The 21,195-nt window shown below is 38.7% G+C and overlaps 1 protein-coding gene across 1 annotated transcript; it reads left to right on the forward strand.

Moving 5' to 3' along the window:
* Window positions 1–3,202: 3,202 nt before the first annotated feature.
* On the forward strand, window positions 3,203–18,253 carry LOC104270150 (RNA exonuclease 1 homolog). The gene is made up of 15 exons (XM_009864419.1): window positions 3,203–4,048; window positions 4,588–4,680; window positions 5,211–5,412; window positions 6,692–6,837; window positions 8,146–8,268; window positions 10,347–10,443; window positions 10,695–10,757; window positions 11,218–11,364; window positions 11,768–11,881; window positions 12,443–12,516; window positions 12,770–12,880; window positions 13,222–13,337; window positions 13,795–13,933; window positions 15,090–15,210; window positions 18,165–18,253. Exons 1-15 carry the CDS (start codon window positions 3,203–3,205, stop codon window positions 18,251–18,253), a joined length of 2,481 nt encoding a protein of 826 aa, XP_009862721.1.
* The last annotated feature ends 2,942 nt before the right edge of the window (window positions 18,254–21,195 follow it).

Genomic DNA, 21,195 nt, shown 5'->3' on the forward strand with positions numbered 1-21,195 from the left:
GGCGCGGCAGCTTTTTCAGGGTTTGTCGTGTTCCCCTTACAGCTGAGTGTTGTCAGGCAGCAGCAAGGGTGGTGTGTTCAGACTTCTGGCGGTAAAACGGGTGAGGGAGGCAAGGTGCAGAGTGTAGAAATTACTTTAAAATGGGAGCCGCTGCATTTAGGAATACAGACAGCCCTCGGCAATGGAAAAAGCTGCCTGCTTCCTAGCTGGACTTAAAAAAGCTTACAACTAAAAACAAGTAGCTGCTTTCTGGTTGCCTGGAGCTTGGATTCCTCTCTTCCACATCGTTTGCTGTGGGTTGCTATTTTAAAGTGGATTAAACTGAAATTTATTTTGTAATAAGAGTTGATAGCTTAAGAGTTCCTTGATAAGTACGTAATCCAGGGAACCATCCAAGTGTCTCTTACCCTGTCATGTCCGTGTTTTCTAAGCAGGGGCTGCTGATACTCTGTCTTCCCAGCTCGAGTGCCAAAACTTGAGTCTCGCTGCATCTTCCTGCTCTGCCTGTCGTGTTTCTTTCTGCGTCAGGAGCTTTCATTTCCGCAATAAGTACCTATCTTTTCACACTTACCTGTAAATGGTAATGCTTTATTTCTTTCTAAGACATTTCTTCACTTCAGCACAAGGAACTGCAGCCTGGAAAAATTATCCAGATAACGTGATGGTGGTTAAGTTCTGTGGCAGTCAGGGCACACAAAACCCAAAACAACACTAGAAAAAAGAACCAGCTTGGAGGCGTTCCCTTTTTGACTTTGACTTGATGATTTTGGAGGTAGCTGTGAGGTGTGATGTGACTTGTCGAAAACTGAGTCCATGGGTGTTTTCTGTCAAGTGATGAACATCTACCATTAAATGCCTTTGTGCAATTTTTAGCAAGCTTGAAACCTGAAGGTTTGTTCAGGCTCTGGTTAGTCAAAGAATAATCCTGTAATGTATATAGCAGTGTAGTCTGAATGGTATCTCAGTAGTATAAAAGCTAGAAAATATTACTTCTTTCAGGTTATTTGTATTTCTGATAAAAACACCACCTCATGGTGGTTCAGAGTATTTCTGAGGCACGGAGCTGTACTGGTTTTGGCTGAAATGGAGTAGGTTTTCTTTGTAGCTCTGTGTGAAGTTTTATATTTCTGACGAACAGTAGTGATAACACAGCCATGTCTTGGTTATTGCCGTAGAGTGTTCGCACAGCCTCAAGGGCTTCTCAGTTTTTCATGCTGCCCCGACAGTGAGAGAACTGAGGCTGGTCAGGGAGTTGGGAAGAGACACAGCTGACCCCATCTGACCAAAGGGATACTCCAGACCAAATTATTTGTACTTAACAGTAAAAGAGAAAGAAGGAGAGACATCTGAAATAATAGGCAAAATGAAGCCGTCTTTTCCTGCAAGTGGCTAAACATCTGCCTGCCCATGGGAAGTAGTGTATTAGCTCCTTGTTGTATTTTGCTTGTTGTTTTGCTTTGTGTGTAAAGCTTTGCTTTACATGTTAAACTCTTTTTATGTAAACCCATGAGTTTTCTTGGGTTTACCCTCTGATCCTGTGTCCTATCTGACTGGGGAAGTGAGAGCCCAGCAGGGTTAACCCACACCAAGGTGACAAGAGACTTTGTGGTACCAGCCTGTTTTAATTCATAGTTATTACGTTAATGCCAAAACTACTTATTTTTGAGTAACGTGAAAAGGAACCCTTTCACTAACAATATTTGACTCTCTAATACTTCTCTGAAATGTTTTGTAATTGCTGATACAAGCACTTGTGAAATCAAATGGTAATGGGTTTTAAGTGACAGTGTATAGTGATGTTAAAATACACAATTGATGATAACAGATCTCTTGGATGACAGGGTCTGTGTACAATTACTGAAATTCTGGAAGGCAAATAACTATTATGTTTTGTGCTTTGCCAGAATATCCTTCTGAGGATGGAGATAGTGCTTTGAGAAGGTGTCAGGCTGAGTTTTGATAAGCTAAACTTTAGTTTGAGCTAAACCAGAATCACTACTATTCAGTGTTTTTTAAAAAAGTTGTTATTTATTTATTTTACTTTTCAACTTAGTCTACTTTAAGAGACTCTACTTTATGCAGCTAACAGCATGTTTTTGCAGCATGTTTATGCAGCTAACAGCATGTTTTGCTACTGGCAGTGATAACACCTGATGTTTACAGTTACTGCCTGGGACTGGGATGCAGAAAGGCTCTTGCTGATACTTAACTCCTACAGTGACCAAGGCCACTGCTGGCTCTTGTGTACTAGGCTGGGAGTGCCAGGAAGTAACGGGATTGCAGGAAAATAATAAAAGGTGGCACCTCCAGTGAGGAACAGACAGGCCAGGTGACCAACAAGAGTATTCCATCCCATATGTGTTACATTCAGTATAAAGTTGAGGGATCACGGAGGTTAAGATCTCATCTTCAATGGCTCGAGTGAGAACTCTGTCCATTCTTCTGCCTTTGATTCTGACCTGCAAGTTTCTGCATTGAGTTTCTGAATCCAGCTCCTTAATCTGGTTTCCATCTGCTCCTGAGTACAATCTGGGTATTCCATGGTGCCTTCCTGCCTGCAGAATTAGTCGTGATTGCTGTCAGGGATGTTAGGTTTGATATTGGTTTTATTTATATGTATTTCATTAGTTTCATTAGTTTTCATTATTTTCTTTAGTTTCTTATTAGTACTACTATTGTTTCATTAAAGCTGTTTTATATTTTCAGTCTGTAAGCCTCTCCTCCTTATTCCCTTTTCCCTTCCTTGACCTAGTCCTAACCCTTGACAAATCATAGCTGTCTTTCGTCAAAGAGAGGCAGATGGCATACAAAGCCCCAAACGATTAAAATAGCAGTAGATTCAGTCAAAAATGAAATTAAGGAACAGAAACAGCTCTCTGCAGTACAGTCTTCCCTATTAAATGGTTATAAACACTTTAGTCCTTGAAAACTATGTCAAGATACTTTCTCTTAAGGAATCCATTGTAGTGCCTTTTTTAGCACATGTTGTTGTGTTGTTTCAGTTTCATCGTATGCAAATAATAGCTGTCGTTTTTTAATTACAGAAATATGTTGTGATTGTAGTTGTCTAGCAACCATTCTTAAATATAATCTTCTACAAAATTATTTTGCAGGCATCTATCTTTCTTATGTGACAAATGAAGTTGAGCAATGTAAGCCAAGGAAGGTATTTCCCTGTGAAAACCAGGGAGAGAATTCTAAGATGTCTTCATTTAGGAGTGAGCATGTGTTCCCAGAGAAGTTAAGAATTCCTTCTGCAGTGGAACTTGAAGACTCTGATGCTGGATGGGATCTTGACATTGATGAGCCACCACAAGCTGTTAATAAAAAGCCAAGAATAAGTAGTAACTGTACAAACAGGAGCTGGGACAAAGAAGTAGCAGAAATATTATGCGATAGTGCTATGGCAGATATTCCTGGGTCTACAGAAGAAAAATCAGAAGAAATTAATGTTTTGCGGAAGAACACCAAAGTTTTTAAAAAGTCTGAAAAACTACATAATGTTTCTCTGAAAGCAAATGATGTAAACAATGATATAGTGAAGGTTTTGAAGCTCAAAGATGCCCTTGCTTATAGTGAGGAGAAACATACATCTTCAACTGCTTCTTTTGAGGCAGGCATATGGAACGGAATTCTGAAGCAAGGGCATGCAGAAAACAGTGTATTTGTTGAAGCATCTGTTCAGCAGCATACTAGTGAAGACTGTGTGACCAGTAGAGGAGTGACACCATCTGCCTTGGGTACTGGTCACTCATCAAAAGATGGAACTACAGTTCAAAGACCTTATAAGGGAATAATAAATAGAGAGGAAAACCAGAGCATAGAAGAAAACAGGGCTAATAATAACCCAGAAGAAAAATACTCATATCCATCTGTATACTTAAACAAGAAAGAACATGAAATAAGTCTACTGAGTTCATCTGCTGAGGAAACAGAATGCAGGTGGGAGGAGACAGAGGTCTCTGACTCAGATGATCCTTTAGAGGAGTGTAGGAAAATTTTTGAAGAGTTCGAAGGAGAAGCACGAAGGAAGAACAGGGATAAGCAGGTATTTTCTTTCCCTTTCAGTGTCTGGAGTTTTTTAATTTGTTTGTTTTCTGAGCATATGAAGGCAGGATGTGATAAGTAGTCAAGTTCAAATACTCTTTCCAAAATGCGTGTTAAATATTCGAGCCTTCAAAGCTGCTAGGCAAAGTCATAAGGAACATGTATGATTCTCTAGTCTAGTTTGGCAATGGGTGATCTATGTAGTTCCCAAAGTAGAAAATTACTCTGAATAGCTCTCTGCCTTCAGGTTAAAATTTTTGCTTTTGCTGTAATAAGCAAAGTTTTTAGATGCAGTTGTGTATTCAGCAGTCTCCTGTTCTTCTTATAAATGGATGCAGGAACTTCGAGTACCACTGCCTTGGCTTCAAAGCACTGTCGCTTAACTCTTCTGAATGTGAAATAACTCTCTAATACTGATGGAATTGTAGTTGTTTCTAGTGAGTGTTTTGACTGAATATCCTGAAACATTGGAGTGGATGGATATTACTCAAGTTTATAGCTTCCTAACAGTTGGTCTAAATAGTCTCTTGTTTTTAATAGGACCATGGAGGAGAAGTAGAGTTCAATTCATTAGAAACCAAACTAAATGCTCCTGGAAAAAAGAGAAGAATTGCACACAGAGCAAAATTTGATGTGAGTAAAGTCTTGTAATAAATTGAAGGTCTGCATAGTGTTACTTAATATCTGTACGCACTTGTTGAATAAATTGTTAAACAAATGTCTCATCAACTCTTCTGTTAAAAGTTGTAGCAAATATTGTCGTACTTAAAGTTGGTTCCTCGTGCAGGCGAAATAAGGTGCTGTACAGGGCAGCTGAGGCTAATGGGTATTGAAAAGTCAGTTTGAGGTGAAGGCTAGTACCATGAGATAACAGATACAGCACTTGGAAACCCAGAGTGAGCACTTTGCCACCTAAAGCACTGTAAAAGCAGAGAAACAGCTACTTTGGGTTTCAATGTTAACAGGAGGCATAATTCTTTAAGTCCCCTCCACCATCCCTGAACTCTTCCAGCTTGGCATTTTCTGTCTGTGTACAGCATATTGAGATCTGAATCTGACAACGAAATTCAATTTTAAGCATCAGTTTGTTAACTTTGCCAGCATCTTGCTGTGATTTGGAACTGTGTGAATATTAACTTTGGTTTATTGTATGTATGTATCAGGTACACAACAGAAGTGAAGTGGAGCTTTTCACAGTATGTCCTCAGCAGTGGGGTTGTGATGTGGAAATTCAGCAGATACACTGTCAGGCAATGGACTCTGCTGCTGCAGTTAGAGGGGGACAAGCTCTTATGGATACAGCCTCTGAACAGAAGACTATGTCTGGGTTGTCAGCTACTCCCTTTCAAAGCATTGGACCCCTGGGTATGACAGCTCAATCTTTAGATTTGACAAACTGAACTTCATTTTGCTTCCACTAGGCATTGCTGGAATGTGTTCATTTTGTTGTGTGGGATGTTAGCTGTGGGTTGAGCGGTGGTGAGCACTTCACCTATGCAGACAGATGCCCTGTAAAACTACAAGGTTATACCTGAAGTCTTGGCAGCTGTTAAGGAAAGGGGACATGCAGGCAAGTGCTCTGTTCAAAATTCTTCCAGTGTGTACAGTTATGAACTGAAAAATGTTTGTTCTGTTGAAAGTCTTTTGATACATGATTTAAAAGACTGAGAAAAGAAATCTGGTGACTTTCCTTTTAGTACTGATACAGCTGTTAAGTTTCTAGTCTGAAACATTCAGACTTTGTGAAACAATTTAAATCTTGTTATTTGAAAATTGTATGTTCTTCTCTCTTTTAAATCCTCCACATATGAAAAAAACTGGAATAGAAGTTCTCAACATTTCATACTAGTTAAACAGTATTTCCGCTCCACTTGTTCTACTGTCACTTTAAATTTTACAAAGAAACCTATCTACAGTTACATTAAGAAAATGGGTCTTCCTAGTTTCATTCATGTGTTCTTATTACAGGTGCTAGAAAACATCTTCGTATCAAATTGAATCATTCTGCCAGTGTATGCATTCTTTCTGAATAACAGTAAAAGGGATTGGTGTATCTCATGCTGTAGAAAGTGTCTTGCTATATCATACATACTGATGCAAATAAAGTTAACCAGAATGACTGCAGGGATGGTCCCAGAATCTCATGACAGATTTTTATTTCAGAGATCTGTAGCATTTCTGACTTTAAAAGGGCAAAGCAATACTTCAGGGCACCTACTGATTATATTGGAAGGTCAAGTTAAAATTATGGGTTTCCTGATTTTATTTTTTTTTCCTTGCCATCATACCTTTTTGCAGGGGAGAGGAAAGGGACAGGAAAGGCAGGCAAGTAGATGTTTAAAAATCATAGTCGTTACAACTTCAGAATAACTTTTACCTTGACTTGTGTGGCTGCTTTATCGTAATACCTTCAAATGAATATGGTCTCAAAAATACTGCTGAACGTTTTCTACAAAATCTGTTGGCAGAAGTGAAGCCTTAATGTATTTCCTGACATTTCAGCTTTGCCTCCATGTATTAGTTTACTGGTACCCTGCTTTTAACAAAACAGCTGTGAAATACCTGTGTTCCAGATTAATGTAATTTAAATAACAGATTTTACAAGTAGAATTTAGATTCAGTCTGTATCTTCTATGTGTTTCAGCCTCTGTAAATCTGCTTGAAGTTCAGCCCATTGAAATCAGCAGTGCTCAAGTGTCGACACTACTGGAAGGAGATGTTGTAGTAGCAGCAATACCCTCTGGACCTTCTCTTAGCTCATTCATGAGGACGATTCCTGTGTCATACAAGGTACTGTAGAGTTGCTGCTGCAGAACTTGGGTATGGGAATGGGAACAGAAGTGGAAAAATTGCAGTCTACTTCAAACAGGGTGTTAGAATATAGACCCAGTAATGTGATATTTGAAAGAAGCCCTTTGTTACCTATCTGCTTTAATCAGGATACTGTGCAGATTGTATTTTCATCTTCCTAAAGTCGTACTAGCCAGCACTCCCAAATGTAAGCAGTTAAATATATAAATTATTATTCAAAGTGGCTGAGATGGGAGAATGAAGTACTAGTTTGTTTTCAGTCAGGCCATGCTTAGATGTTGGTTGTTTTCCCTTAAAACTTTTTGCCATGTATAGTGGCAGATGATACCTAATGAAAGGTTTTATTTTGCTTTGAGAGGTACCTTCCTAAATTAAAGGACTTTCAAGGAACTTGTCAAAGTTAATGCAGGTGTATTTTGGTTTGTTAATGCCAGCTTTGTTTTGTAATTTTGAGAGGCAGAGTATCATATGATTTTCTTGTCAGAGAAATTAGTCTAAATTTGCTTTTTTTGTTGTGAAGGCGGATATCGCTGAAGATTCTTGGAGTCAGATAAATTGCAAGATCAGAATTTTGCTTTTTAATTACAAATGTCAAATTTTTCTAGAAACACATTTTTCTAGGAAACAAAGTACATATAACATTGCACGTCATACATATCTTCAGTATGTACCTTTTTGTTTCCCATGTATTATATTGCATGCCCCAATAATGGTGAGAGTAGATTGTGACTGACACACATTACCTTTGTTTCCTGTATGTAAAAATGCCCCCTGCTGGTTAGCAGCACACACATTTGAATACTGCTCTTAAGGAATCTGTCATACTGAATAAATGTGGTATAGACATTTCTCCTTGTCTGATACACAGAGTGCATCTTTAACTGTTTGGACCTTTTCGAATGTGATGATACCGTGGTTAACCTAAGTTAGTCTCATGTTTTAGAATGTGATAACTTTTAAATTCTGTGCTTAATTTTAAAATAAGCATATTGCAACAGGCAAAACCACTACATTGCATGGTCTAACAAAGGCTGTAGATTCCTAAAAGGAAACTTTTTTTTAGTCTAGCTCATTGGGTCCTTAGCTGACATTCTAAATGAAGTACTGCCTGATATAAAGGTTAGATGGAGAGCATAACTTAAATTGTTGAATAGCTATTCAACAACATTTGATTATTTATTTCCCCCCTGTCCCGAGCATGGGCAAAAGAATATCTGAATTGGTTTTAGTTCTTTATTGATGACATTAGAGGTTTGTGTTTTGTCTTTTTTTTTTGCTTGTTTTCAGAAAAAGCGTTCCCTTCCAACACCAGCATCCAAGGTACCACCTGAAACAAGACAGCGATATATAAGTTTCTTTTTTGCAGAATGCATCAAAATTTGTAGTACAATGAATGAGGCTTTTGACAAGGTTTGTAATGTTTTGTGGATCTTTACAATTCTTCTTCTGCATTAAGTCAAGTTTTTCCTTGAATAATGTTTCAGTGGGTTATTTTAATTTGATTTGTGTTTTATTCTTGAGGTAAATTTGTCAGGCTTCTCAGTAACTAGAAGTTAAAATGTACTCGGTCTTACACTTGATGGTGTTATCCATGAGTTTCACTTTTTTTCCCAAGTAAAAACATTTGTTGTTACCACTGCTAATTAGCTTCCAAAAAGATATGTTATTTTAGTATTAAAGAGTAAAATTTTTTGTGTTGCAAATGCAAAATACAAATATTCTTGTCAATATTGGAGACTTCTTGGAATGTCTGTGAGATCTATTCAGTACGGGAGGAAAACATGTTTCAAGGACCTCATGAAGTTCAATAACGACAAGTGTAGAGTCCTGGATCTGAGGAGGAATAACACCAGGCACCAGCACAGGTTAGGAGTTGCCCTGGTGGAAAGCAGCCCCATGGACAAAGCCCTTGGAATCCTAATGGGCAGTGAGTTGTCCATGGGACAGCAACGTGCCCTTGTGCCCAAGAGGGCCAACGGGATCCTGGAGTGCATTAAGAAAAGTCTGTCCGGCAGGTCTAGGGAGGTTCTCCTCCCCCTCTGCTCTGCCCTGGTGAGACCACACCTGGAATAGTGTGTCCAGTTTTGGGCTCCCCAGTTCAAGAGAGACAGGGACCTACTGGAGACAGTCCAACAGAGAGCTATGAGGATGATTGAGGGACTTGGAACATTCCTCCTAAGAAGAGAGACTGAGAGGACTGGGGCTGTTTAGTCTTAAAAACAGTAGGCCAAGAGAGGATCTTATTAATGTATATAAATATCTGAGGAGTGGGTGTCAAGAGGAAGGGAGCAGTCTCTTTTTGGTGGTGCCCAGTAGTAGGACAAGGAAGAATGGGTGTAAGCTAGAACATAGGAAGTTCCACCTCAACATGAGGAGAAACTTCTTCCCTGTGAGGGTGACAGAGCCCTGGCACAGGCTGCCCAGGGAGGGTGTGGAGGCTCCTTCTCTGGAGGCATTCAAAAACCACCTGGACGGGTTGCTGTGGGGCTCCCTAGGGGATCCTGCTCTGGCAGAGGGGTTGGACTAGATCATCTCTAGAGGTCCCTTCCAACCCCTGACATTCTGTGATTCCATGAACAGCAAATCATTTTGAGGCTTTGATCTCGGATTTGCTGTTTACAGCCCAAGCTTGTAGCCAACAGATGTGGTGATAGGCACAAATATCCCAAATATCTCTTGTGAGACATCAGATGTTACGACTCTGCCATTCACTGTGTATTCTCTGTATTACGCAGCATACCTTGGTATGCCTGACTTTTTATTCTTGCTAGATAATATTATTTTACCTTCACTTTTAACTTCCTGCTGTATTATTTCTCAACTTCATCAGTTCCCCACTTTCTCTATTCCTGTGTTTAGAGATGGTAACTTGTGAAATGTGCTTGCTGTAGTGATTGTTAGAAGGCACTATTTACACCTGAAATGAGCCACTCTTTTGCTGACTATGCAGATAGTGTAATAAGTGAAATAAAAAGAGGGAAGAAGCATTTTTCTTCCCCTATAAGATTAATGACCATACAGCTTATTTCAGGTGTGATTCTTCATAGTTACAGGGTGCTGGACCTTCCTTTCTCTTTTATTTCTTACAGCTTTACAGAAACAAAGTGAAGAAAATAGTTCTTAACCTAAAAATGCAATGATTCCTCCTGTGAAGCAGGATCAAAAAAGGCTGTCTTCAGTAACAGGAATGGTTATCCCAAGAGTTCAAATTTCTTCATTAATTATATTTAAATTCTGAGTTGAAGCACTGAATTTCCCTGCAGATCTTTGCTTCATAAGGACTGAATTTGTGTTTCTGCATGTCTCATCCATCTGACTTTGTGTCTCCTGTTGCCCTTCATATTTAGGACACTACTTGGAACATCTGTTTTCCTCTGGGTTCAGAATCTCAGATTATAAATGGCAATGTTTTTTTTGGTAAAACAAAGAGTACTCCACTAACACCTAAACTCCACTAACACCTGTTCTCTTTTTTTTTTTTAATATAGGCCCTGATAGCAGAGCAATCTGTTTATGATCGTTGTGGAAATAAAAAAATGTACTTGAATTTTGCTGTGCAAGCTCTCAAAAAGCTGAGAGATCATGGTAATTTTACTTACAATGTAGAGTTTATTTTTTTTTTTAATGCATTGCAGGTGTAGAAATTAAAACAGCAGAGAAATGTCTTAAAAGGATTAAGTTTAACCCTGCTAAAGATACTTCTGCATATTTAAATACTTTTGTGGAAATATGTTACTGAAAGTAATTGTTGTTTTGATTTATAACTATTTGTTTAGAATATTACAGGAAATCTAAAACTGAGAAGAGATACTAAAAATATGTTTTCCTGTATTCAGGGCAACTTAGTAACTGCAGATCTTCCAGTGACTCTGGATCTGTAAAATCAGAGGAAGAGCAAGGTAAAGGAAGGGAAGGGGAGATGTCAGTTCCACTTTAGCCTGTAAATGGGGGGCTTATTTCAGAAAATATTGATAATTCTGGTCAAGCCTTATCTATTGGCCACTTCATATCCAAAGGCTCGTTCTTAGGGCAAAAAAGCTGAACTTTTGTTTGAAAAGAACATATTCTTTAATATCACATGTCTGGCCTTTCTGGGATAGTGAGTAATTAACATCCCTGCTGTTTAGTGTCTTTGTTTTGAGTAATGCTTCACCTCTAATAACGTCTAACTGCTCTGAGGTACAAGCATATAGTCTTTTCATGTAAACTATAGTGTAAACTATAGTGCACATCTTGTAATTTCAGCTTTGTTTTATTTAAGAAGTACTAGAATATTTAAGTGCTGCTTACATTTGTTCTAATAATGCTTAAGCTTTGTGTTTATTTACTTATCTTTTTATCTTTGGGGGTTTTTTTTAGCACTCACAGGTTATGCGCTATATGAGCATTTAAAAGATTATCTCCTGACTGAGGAACAATTGAATGAAAATAATTTCCCTCGACCAGATCCTGAAAAAAATGGTAGTGCTATACTTTCTAGGATTGTAAACAATGCTGATTATGATGGTAAGTGCCTACTAGACTGTAATAAAACTGCATTTCAGTGGTTCACAGGACAGTACAATACATAGGTATAAAATGATACATTACAGAAGTGTTCTGTATTTACTGCCTGGACAACAACTGAATTCACAGCCTTTCATAACTAAACCATGACGTTTCATAGGTATGTTTGAATTTTTGTTGCAACACATTAGTTGAAGAAGCATCAGGTCAAGTAAAACTTCTTATGCTATAGAAGTGGGTTTGGGGTTTTTTATACATGGGTAATCTGAGGATGCTGCTTATGTATTCATATTCTACTCTTGCAATTGTTGCTTGTGTAACTTTCTTTATAGTTCAACTCCATCTTTTTAAAATTTTCTTGTAAGCCAGGTAGGAAGTATGCTCTGTTTATTGTTTGTTTTAGCTTTCAAAAGAGTGTGCTGTAGGTGTGGTGAAGTGTATGCTGTTACTTCTTCAGGAGAACATAGACGTAAAGAAGAATGCAACTATCATTCTGGTAGAGTATTGAAACAAAGATGTAAGTATCCCTGACATTCAGTCTTTGTGGAAGCAGTTAGAATTTATAACATCTCATGTCAAAACTAAACAAGATCAGAGTATGAAACTTTTTTTTTTCCTGCAAAGTTCAGATACATTCTGCTGTTCTTTTGGGAAAGTGGCTAATTAGTAAAGCCATAACTTCAGGGAAGATGATGTTAATAAAAATCTGTGGGAAGAAGGTAGAAAAATGTTCATTGTGTGGCCTTGCAGTAACTTCTGAGTGAACCTTGTCATCTTTTCTGAGAGACAGATAAACTCAGAAGCTCTATAAAATATTTCCTTCAGAGAAATTTCTGGAGTGTGCTGGAACTTTCCTCTCTCATTCACTGCTATTTTTATTTTTTTTTGTCTCAGGAGGGAACAATGTACAATTTCTCACCCTGGCGTAGGTGAGACCTATGGGTGGGACTTACTTCTTTTCGTAGTGCAGTCTCAGGAGAAAATGGGAAAGAAACTTAAGAGAAGGAATGAGGGTAATGATTTGGTTTTGCTATTGCTAGTTACTGCAACAAGTGCTCAGTGTTCAACTTTTTGACAGTTCCAGCTGACATGGAAAAACACTACAGCTGCTGTCAGAGATTAGTTGGGTCTCCTGGATGTCAGGTTGCAAAGGTAGGAATAATGTTCTCAGGAGGTTTATTTAACACAGTATCTCAGTTTTCTGTCTTGACTTTGAGTCGTAGCTTTCTATGAATAGTTTGGTATAAACCTGTTAAGTTTACTTACTACCTTTTAGTAAATTATGACGCAAATATTGGCAAGTATTTTATGTGTTCCTGAGCCTGTTAGAGAACCAGCTTGTTTGGCAAGTTGGATAAGATACATCTAGCAAACTTGCACTTAAATACTAATGGAAACTTTGCAGCTTCACGTTCATGATGGGAGAGGGGAGAAGTTGGAAGGCTTTATGAAGACACTCACTAAATCACCGCCTCTTGATGGAAACTATGGTGTATATGCTCTGGACTGTGAGATGGTATGAGCAACCTAAAAAGTTTGGTTAATAGAAAAATGTATTGCTCCTTACGTATTGCTCCTTACGTATTGCTCCTTACGTATTGCTCCTTACGTATTGCTCCTTACGTATTGCTCCTTACGTATTGCTACTAAATTTCCTTGCAGTAGTAGTTTGGCACTCATCTCTAAGATCTGCAGAACTGCCTAGTCACTCTACTTGACTAGACATTTAGTGTTGAATATACAGGGAGCAAAACTGTTTGGGTCTGAGTTGTTAACTAGTTCTTTCTGTACATATTGTATAATATAAGAAAACATAATTGCTGTGTAAATGCTTCTTAAATTTTCTTTTTTCTTTAGTGTTATACAACTCATGGCTTGGAACTAACTAGAGTGACAGTGGTTGATGCAAAGCTACAGATTGTTTATGACACACTTGTTAAGCCAGATGGTAAAGTTGTAGACTATGATGCAAGGTATGTTAATTAGTCTTTAATATCTCAGGATTGTGCTTAACTTATCAGGTAAGTATGTAAGAATAAACATGCCTCTCGAATATCTGTTTCTAGTAGCATAAATAAATGACCCCCAATCAGGAATGAGGCTTTGGTTCTTAGAGGTTCATTTAAAAAGGATTTTTCTCTTTGCCTACTTTGATTCCCTCCCCCGCCCCATTTGAAAACTTCTCTCTTCCTTCAAAAAAAAATTAAGTTAAACCTCCCTGATCTTGCTAAATACCCTAAGGGAATAGCAGCAAACACAAGTTTTATCTATAGATACCATCTTAAAGAAAAGAAATCACACAGTGTGTGTGATTTCAAAGCCTGGGTAGTGCTAACTTCAGATGCTGTCAACTTTAGATACTGTAAACCTAGTTCTTTCAGACATTTTTTAATGTGTCTACTAATGAAGCTGTTCTAAATCTGGTTTTAGACTCTCTGGAGTAAAAGAGGATGATCTGAAGAAAGCCACAATATCTCTTCGGGCTGTACAGGCAATACTGCTAAACTTGTTCAGTGCAGATACAGTTTTAATTGGACACTGCTTAGAAAAGGGCTTATTTGTGCTTAAGGTAAAAATAACCTGTTTGAAGCCAATTTTAAGAGCGACTGCTAGTCTTTACTATGTTCTAATTAATCCCAAATAGGAAAAAAAGTCTTGTGTTTTGACAGATCAACAGTTATTAAGTACATTTCATTCTTTGTATCATACATGATAGATGAATATAATACTACATTCAGAGAAGAAAGAGATGTGTGTACAAACACAGTATGGTAAATATTCAGATATTTGGGCTTCCTGCTCTGCTATTTTGTGCTTCTAATTATGCAAACGTATGTCACAAATGAATTATATTTTCTTTATTTCTGGGTTCACAGAAACCTAGAATTGTATGTTTCCTGGTGTTGCTGAACTCATACAAGTGAATCCAAAAGGCAGTGACAATTCAAGTAATACTAGGGTATTGCTCTTAATCGTTGGGAACAGCTATGCTGCCTACCAGGTAATTAACTTGGGTACCAGAAATGCATGGATCATGCTATTAATTATCAAAGGCAACAGTATTTTGTAAGAAACATAACCTTCTGTTCAGGAAGACTCTTAATATAATATATACATAACAACATATGTAAATACTTGAAGGGAGGATGTGAAGAAGACTGAGCCAGGCTTTTTTCAGTGGTGCTCAGTGCCAGGACAGGAGGCAATGGACACAGACTGAAATACAGGAGGTTCCCTTTGAACAGCAGTAAACACTTTTTCACTTTGAGGGTCACCAAGCACTGTCTGTCACAGGTTGTCCAGAATGGTTGTGGAGTCTTCTGCTTCGGGGTACTCAGAAGCCATCTAGATGTGTTTCTGGACAAGTGGCTCTCAGTGCCCTGCTTAAGCAAGGGATTTGGATAACATGAATTTCAGAGATCCCTTCCAACCTCAACTATTCATCACCTTCACTGTATATATTTACAACTAGTGACTAAATCTCAATGCACTACGCAGAAATCAATACAAAGCACAGTTTTTCTACAGTTCTTGCCCCACAGTTTGCTATTCCGTAGTGCACAGAGGGACGTGGGACAGATGATGCAGTATTTGGAGCTCAAGGATAAGTTAGGGCATGTGACAGGGAAAGGAAGTGTGTTAGATCCTGGATTCCTTTAATAAATAAAGATGATGGAAGACTAACTGGATGGGTAATCATTAACAAGGCCTCTGCTTTTTTCCAGCTAATTCATGACAAAGTAGTGGACACATCAGTAGTGTTTCCTCATCGGCTAGGTTTGCCTCACAGAAGAACGATGAGAAGTCTGATGGCTGAATACCTCAGGAAAATTCGTCAAGATGATGGTAAGAGCACAGGTTCTTATTAAGCCATCAGTATATTACATCATGAAACAGGTGGCAGGGATAACCCAGAAAACTGTAAGGATGGTAGTACACTTACTGTCAGTTAAAGCTTGTCTTGGATACCTTTAATTCAATATTATAGTAAAATCAGAGTATGCACCAGAAGGGTAAGATGACTGGTGGTGTGGTTTAACCCTGGATGGCAACTCAGCACCACAGAGCCTCTCACTGATTCCCCCTCAGTACAGTTTGTTTGTCAAAATGTTCATTCTAAGTGTTGCCTGAAGCAACGTGCTTAAAATTCTGAAGGCAGTGTAATGATGCTGACATCTATTTCAAGATTCACTTGCTTATGCAAGCAGATACAGGTGCCCTTCAGCCAGAGTTTTCAGTAGTGAAATTATAGTAAATTTCTTGGCTGACTGTCAAGACAAAACAACAAATCTGTTCTACACTGTGTATGTAATACTTTTGAAACATTGCATTTGACAAGTATATATTAAATTTGCAATGCCATTCTAGATAATTGTTGTTAATATGGTCTTAGCACAAATTTAATTAATTCTAATAAACTGGCAGATTCATATTTACTTTTATCAGTGATACTTTGTGGACAACAAATATTTTATTCTGCTAACCTCTTCATTTCCCAGGGAATACATAAATGATCAATCTGAGCAAAAGCTGATAGCCTTTGGTACTGGAGTACCTGGATACAGCATCTCAAAGCTTATAACCTCTGACTTTGCTATGACAGTCTGATGCACAGCACTTTGGTGGGCGTAAGAGGAATGTCAAAATTTATTTCTACAGAAATAACTATTCTTAAATAGCCCAAACTCTGCCTTTAGCAGACTCTTCTGATTAAGTTTGGATTTAAATATTCTTTGATCACTACTGATCTAAACTCCAAGCTTAATGTATAGATCTAGATTGGCTGCCGTTTCTAGAAAAAAATGAAAATAAATCCCAGTGCATGACCTCCACTTCCTATGTCTATATTGGTTTGTGCTGTTGCTTTGTGCTAGTTTGTGTTTTGTTAGAGAAAGGTTAAACTTCAAGTCTCAATGCCTTTTTTTTTTTTTTTTGTAAACCTAAGGATTTGTAGAATGAAACAAACACCCTTTGCTATCAGAAAGCAGTAGGTCTGTGGTCACTTAACTTGCTCTGAATTTAGTTGACTAGGAGAGCTTTCAGATTTTGACTAGGAGAGCATTTTAAAGGATTCTTGGTGTCCAATGCACAAGAGCTGCAATGCTAAGTTGATTTACAGTATACCATATACATGTACATTGCCTGTCACATCAGGAGAGACACTGGGGCTGAGCAAGGCAGCCTGATCTCCTCCCTTGATTGCAGCGAGCACCACTAAGAAAAGGCAATGGATGAGGTGACTCTTCTGAGAGGTGTGCCCCTTCCAACCCCGAACATTCTGTGATTCTGTGAGGTGTGCATCTCGCCAGGGCTCATGTCAGGGACGTCACAGAGAACAGCACACCTCATAGGGTCCGTTTTTCATGTGGGCACCAGTTATATGGGCAGGAGCTGTCTGAAAAGATGATGAGGGGACTGGTGCACCTTCCCTACAAGAACAGGCTGAGGGAATTGGGGTTGTTCAGCCTGAAGAAGACTCCAGACAGATCCTATAGCGACCTTTCAATACTTAAAGGGGCCTACAGGGAAGCTGGGTAGGGGCTCTTTGATTAGGGAGTGTTCAAGACCAGGCTGGATGGGACTTAGAGCAAGCTGGTTGGGTGGAAGTTGTCCCTGACCATGGAAGGGGGGTGCAAATAAATAATCTTCAAGGTCGTTTCCAACTCAAACCACTATATGATTCTATGGTATTTCTGGTTTGACTGAAAAAAAATAAGAATATATAAAAGAGCTAGAAGGTTTAGTAACTCAATCATTGAGCCTTTTCAGACCACTTGAAAAACATGTCTCATACAAGTTGTCTTTTCTTGAGCAGTTAAAATTAGCAGCAGCTGAAGGGTGGAATAACAAGGCAGAGCACTACTTCATGGGTTGGAATACAAATGAGGTACACACGTTGAAATTAGGCAATGTGACTGTCTTAACACTTTATTGAAGTTTTTTTTTATGAAGATGGTGGCTGAGTATTTTAGATCTATTCTTCACCTCTCCTAAAGTTGCTAGGAGACCTCAAACATGCAGCTTTGGCTTTCAGTAGGGAGTGCTCAGAACTTTTCTGTAGTTAACTACTGTTATCCTGGCAGCCAGCATTTTCTTGGATTGACTTAGTGTTCAGAAGGATATTCTGATGCCTACGTTGAGTGCTGGCTAATGAGAGGGTTGTATGCTTTTCTTGTTTGGATGACTACCACTGTTTTCTAGCCAGAGTGCATTAAAACCTTCCTACTGTGCTTTTTACAGTTATGTGAATTGTATAACATGTATAAACTTGTAAGTTAGTGACTTTTTGAGATTTGACTAAACACATAATTAAAGTTTATAGCTGTAGGTAAATCTTTAACTCCATTCTGTCCAGATTTTGTGCAGCATTTCAGTAGATCAGGACAAGAAACTTTTCCTTACTTAACTGAGGTAGAAATTTACCTTCTAGTTTCAAAATCAACTTGTCATCTGTTACTCTTTCAACTTCTGATTCTTAATGTACATGACATGGAGAGGCTCATTTTCCAAAGGCAATTATGTGGGAAACTCTAGGCTACTAACCCAGGCTCCACTGGATACAGAAGCTGGAGGATGCGGTGGGAAACTGAATATTGCCAGGCAATACTGCACTGTCAGAAGCATGTGGGTATTACTGCGAATCCTGTTAGCAAGAAGTTACGTCAAAAACTGTCTGAATACCAAGTATTGTCTTAGTATTCTTAAAAATTGTTCAGCTTAGTAAATAAAGTTACCATTCTTTCATAACAAAATACATAATCTAACACATATAACTTATTTTTTGTTCTGTTCTCATCTAGTTGCTGGTCATAATTCCAGGGAAGATGCAACTGCTTGTATGGAGCTAATCCTTTGGAAGGTCAAGGAGGACAACAGAATTAGGAAATAGTTATTACTATGGCTCTGGAGGAACAAGATGGATGGGAAAATCAACCTCAGTTTGGTCATTACTCTGTAATACTTCAGTGCCAATTATTTTTCTGGTGTGAATGTGAGAAAACCTAATGGGAGAATGTTGACGGTATCTGCTTCTGAAGCTTTAGATATAGAGGAAGGAGAAAATACAAATTCAGAAAATGCATACAATTAAGAGGCACAGAGAAAATTTTTGTGTTAAATAGCAAGCCTGTACATTTCTCCTGGTTTGTTTAATTTCTGAAATCATATATCTGAAAACTATCATTTGCAGTAAGTGAAAACACTGTAAAATTCTGGATATAACTTTTGATTTCACCTTTGTCAGCCTCTGAAATAAAATTTTTCTTTTGTGTGATTAAAGTTTAAGATTTTCTTTTTCCCTTAATGTTTCTCTCTACCTCCTCATCTGCTTTCAGAGAAAAGAGAGAAAACAAACTTAGTTTAATGCAATAAAAGCAGTCTTCTGATGCTGGTGAAGCCATGGAATGGGTTGCCCAGAGAAGCTGTGGATGCTCCATCGCTGGAAGAGTTCAAGGCCAGGCTGGATGGAGCATTGAGCAACCTCATCTAGTGGGAGGTGTCCCTGCACATGGCAGAGGGTTGGAACTAGATGATCTTTAAGATCCTTTCCAACCCAAACCATTCTGTGACTCTAATAACATTTGATCAAAACTGAAAGGTGATGTGTGTATATAAGTGCAGTTAATCATTGGAATAGTGACTTAATTCAGAGTCAAATCTTTATCATCTGTCTGCTGGTAGCTGCCATGAGCACACTTTTCTCTTTTCCACATATGTTTATGATACAGACTTAGCTACTGCAAAACCTGACCCAGCACCTTAGCTCATGTTTTGGAGATGTGAAGGACTGGAGCGGTCTCATGGGACCCCACAGGGGATTGCTACTGTTACAGCTCCTACTACATTCAATTTGGGGCCCCTTGTTAAAAGTAAGAAACTGTAGTGCTGGAGCATGTCCAAAGAAGAGCAGTTAAGCTGGTGATGGGTCTAGAGAGCAAGTCTGCTGAGGGGCACCTGAGGGGACTTGGGTTGTTCAGCCTGGAGGAAAGGAGGCTGAGGGGAGACATCACTCTGCAACTGCCTGAAAAGAGGCTGTAGCCTGGGAAAGCAGTGCAGTCACCATCACTGGAGCTATTTAAAAGACATGTAGATGTGGTGCTTTGGGACACGGCTTAGTGGTAGACTACACATTACCACATCCAGTTGGACTCAGTGGTCTTAAATACCTTTTCCAACCCAAACGATTCTATTGCTTTATACTGTGGGAATATAATTTCTGTCGTATGTAGTGCTACTAAGTGAACAGGTGAGAGAGTTCTGAAGTGTTATAAGGAAACATTACACTACATCTGCCTGATTTGAGGATTTTCACTTACAGGCTTGGTCTGGTTTGTTCCAGCTAGCGTTCCTGTGAGTATCTCTCAGTCTGGAGACTCTACAACCCCTCTAGGCAATCTCTTCCATGGTTTGACCCCACCCCCCAGTAGAATTTCTTAGATTTTGAGTTATGCCCACTGCTTCTCATACTGTCACTGGATACTGCTGAGAACAGGCTACTTCCGGTGCTCTACTGCATGCTTCAGCTTTTGATGAGAGATATGTAATAGACAAAATTTTATATTTTAATCTCAGCAAAATCCTGACCATTATTTTTGGGTAGTGGAGAGAGGCTGTGTTTGACTTCAAAATTGTATCAGGAGCTATCTGTCCACACATGGGTTAAAAATTAAAAATCCCCATCATTTAAGACCAGATTTGTGCTTCCATTTGGGTTACTGAGAAGTGGGAGAAGTGCAGCTATTGTGTGAAATAGCTGAACTCAGACATCCCCGAGGGTAGCTATATCTTACTTCTCAGGCAGTCTAATGAGATTAGAGGTTCTTGTTTGGAGTTTTTGTTACAGCTCACAGCTGTATCTAGTGAACCTGGCATTACATTATCCAGTGATGTCTGTTCTCAAATAATTTCTTAGCTTTCCTGTCATCTGCATTGTGTTCTGTAGCTCCTGAGTTTTGCTTGGACATATTAAGGACTTTTAGTTCTGTTTGCACTCAGATTGTGGAACGACCAGAGCTGTTGCACTAAATGGAAGCTGAGGATGGTGAGGGAGAAGGCTTGGGGGAGAAGTTGTGTGGAGTCTTTGCTTCTGTAATTTTTTTCTTAAAGGCTCCGCTTTCTCTGATCAGGTGTCTGATCATTTCTTTTTAAACTATAGGTAACACTTGATTGTAAGGAGTTACTTGCCATTCGGTGTCACATAATTCTCAAAGTGTGGTCAACTCCACTTCTCTGAAACACTTCTCTTTTGCAACAGAAAACTTGAATGGAGCATGAGCTTGATAATTGTACATGAGAGAATATGTGAAAACTAGTGCTGTGATGTTAAAAAACAACATGTAGATTACCTGATCCTACTCTAAGCCTGCACATAGATGTCAGAAATAAAACTATCTATTGAACCTGGGATGACCAGTGCACATTTCAAGTACAGAAGCAATTAGTCCATCTGAGATTCTGACAGAACTAGTGAACAATTTTAGTTGCTGTAGTTCTGGGATGTCTGGACTAAATAGAGATATCTCATTCTGTATATTGAAGTTATTGTTTTCTTTTATGTGTTTTTGAAAATGGCAATTAAAAAAACCACACCTCATTACAGCAGATTATAGAGTTATTGCATGCCACAATGTTAATTGAAGGCATGAAGAATGATTATAAGGACACTTGAATGGCCTTCAGCTACATTTGCAGTGAAACTTGAGCATTTAAAATGCAGACAGTATTAAGACCTATTGGGCTGATGAATGACTGATTTTTTTCCTTATGTGGCCTATTGGTCCAAGCAGGAGTTTGCCACAGAAGAAGGAGTTCACATCATGTAGCAGAATAGTT

This window comes from Apaloderma vittatum, unplaced genomic scaffold (assembly GCF_000703405.1).
Source record: "Apaloderma vittatum isolate BGI_N311 unplaced genomic scaffold, ASM70340v1 scaffold5482, whole genome shotgun sequence".
Taxonomy (NCBI): Eukaryota; Metazoa; Chordata; class Aves; order Trogoniformes; family Trogonidae; genus Apaloderma; species Apaloderma vittatum.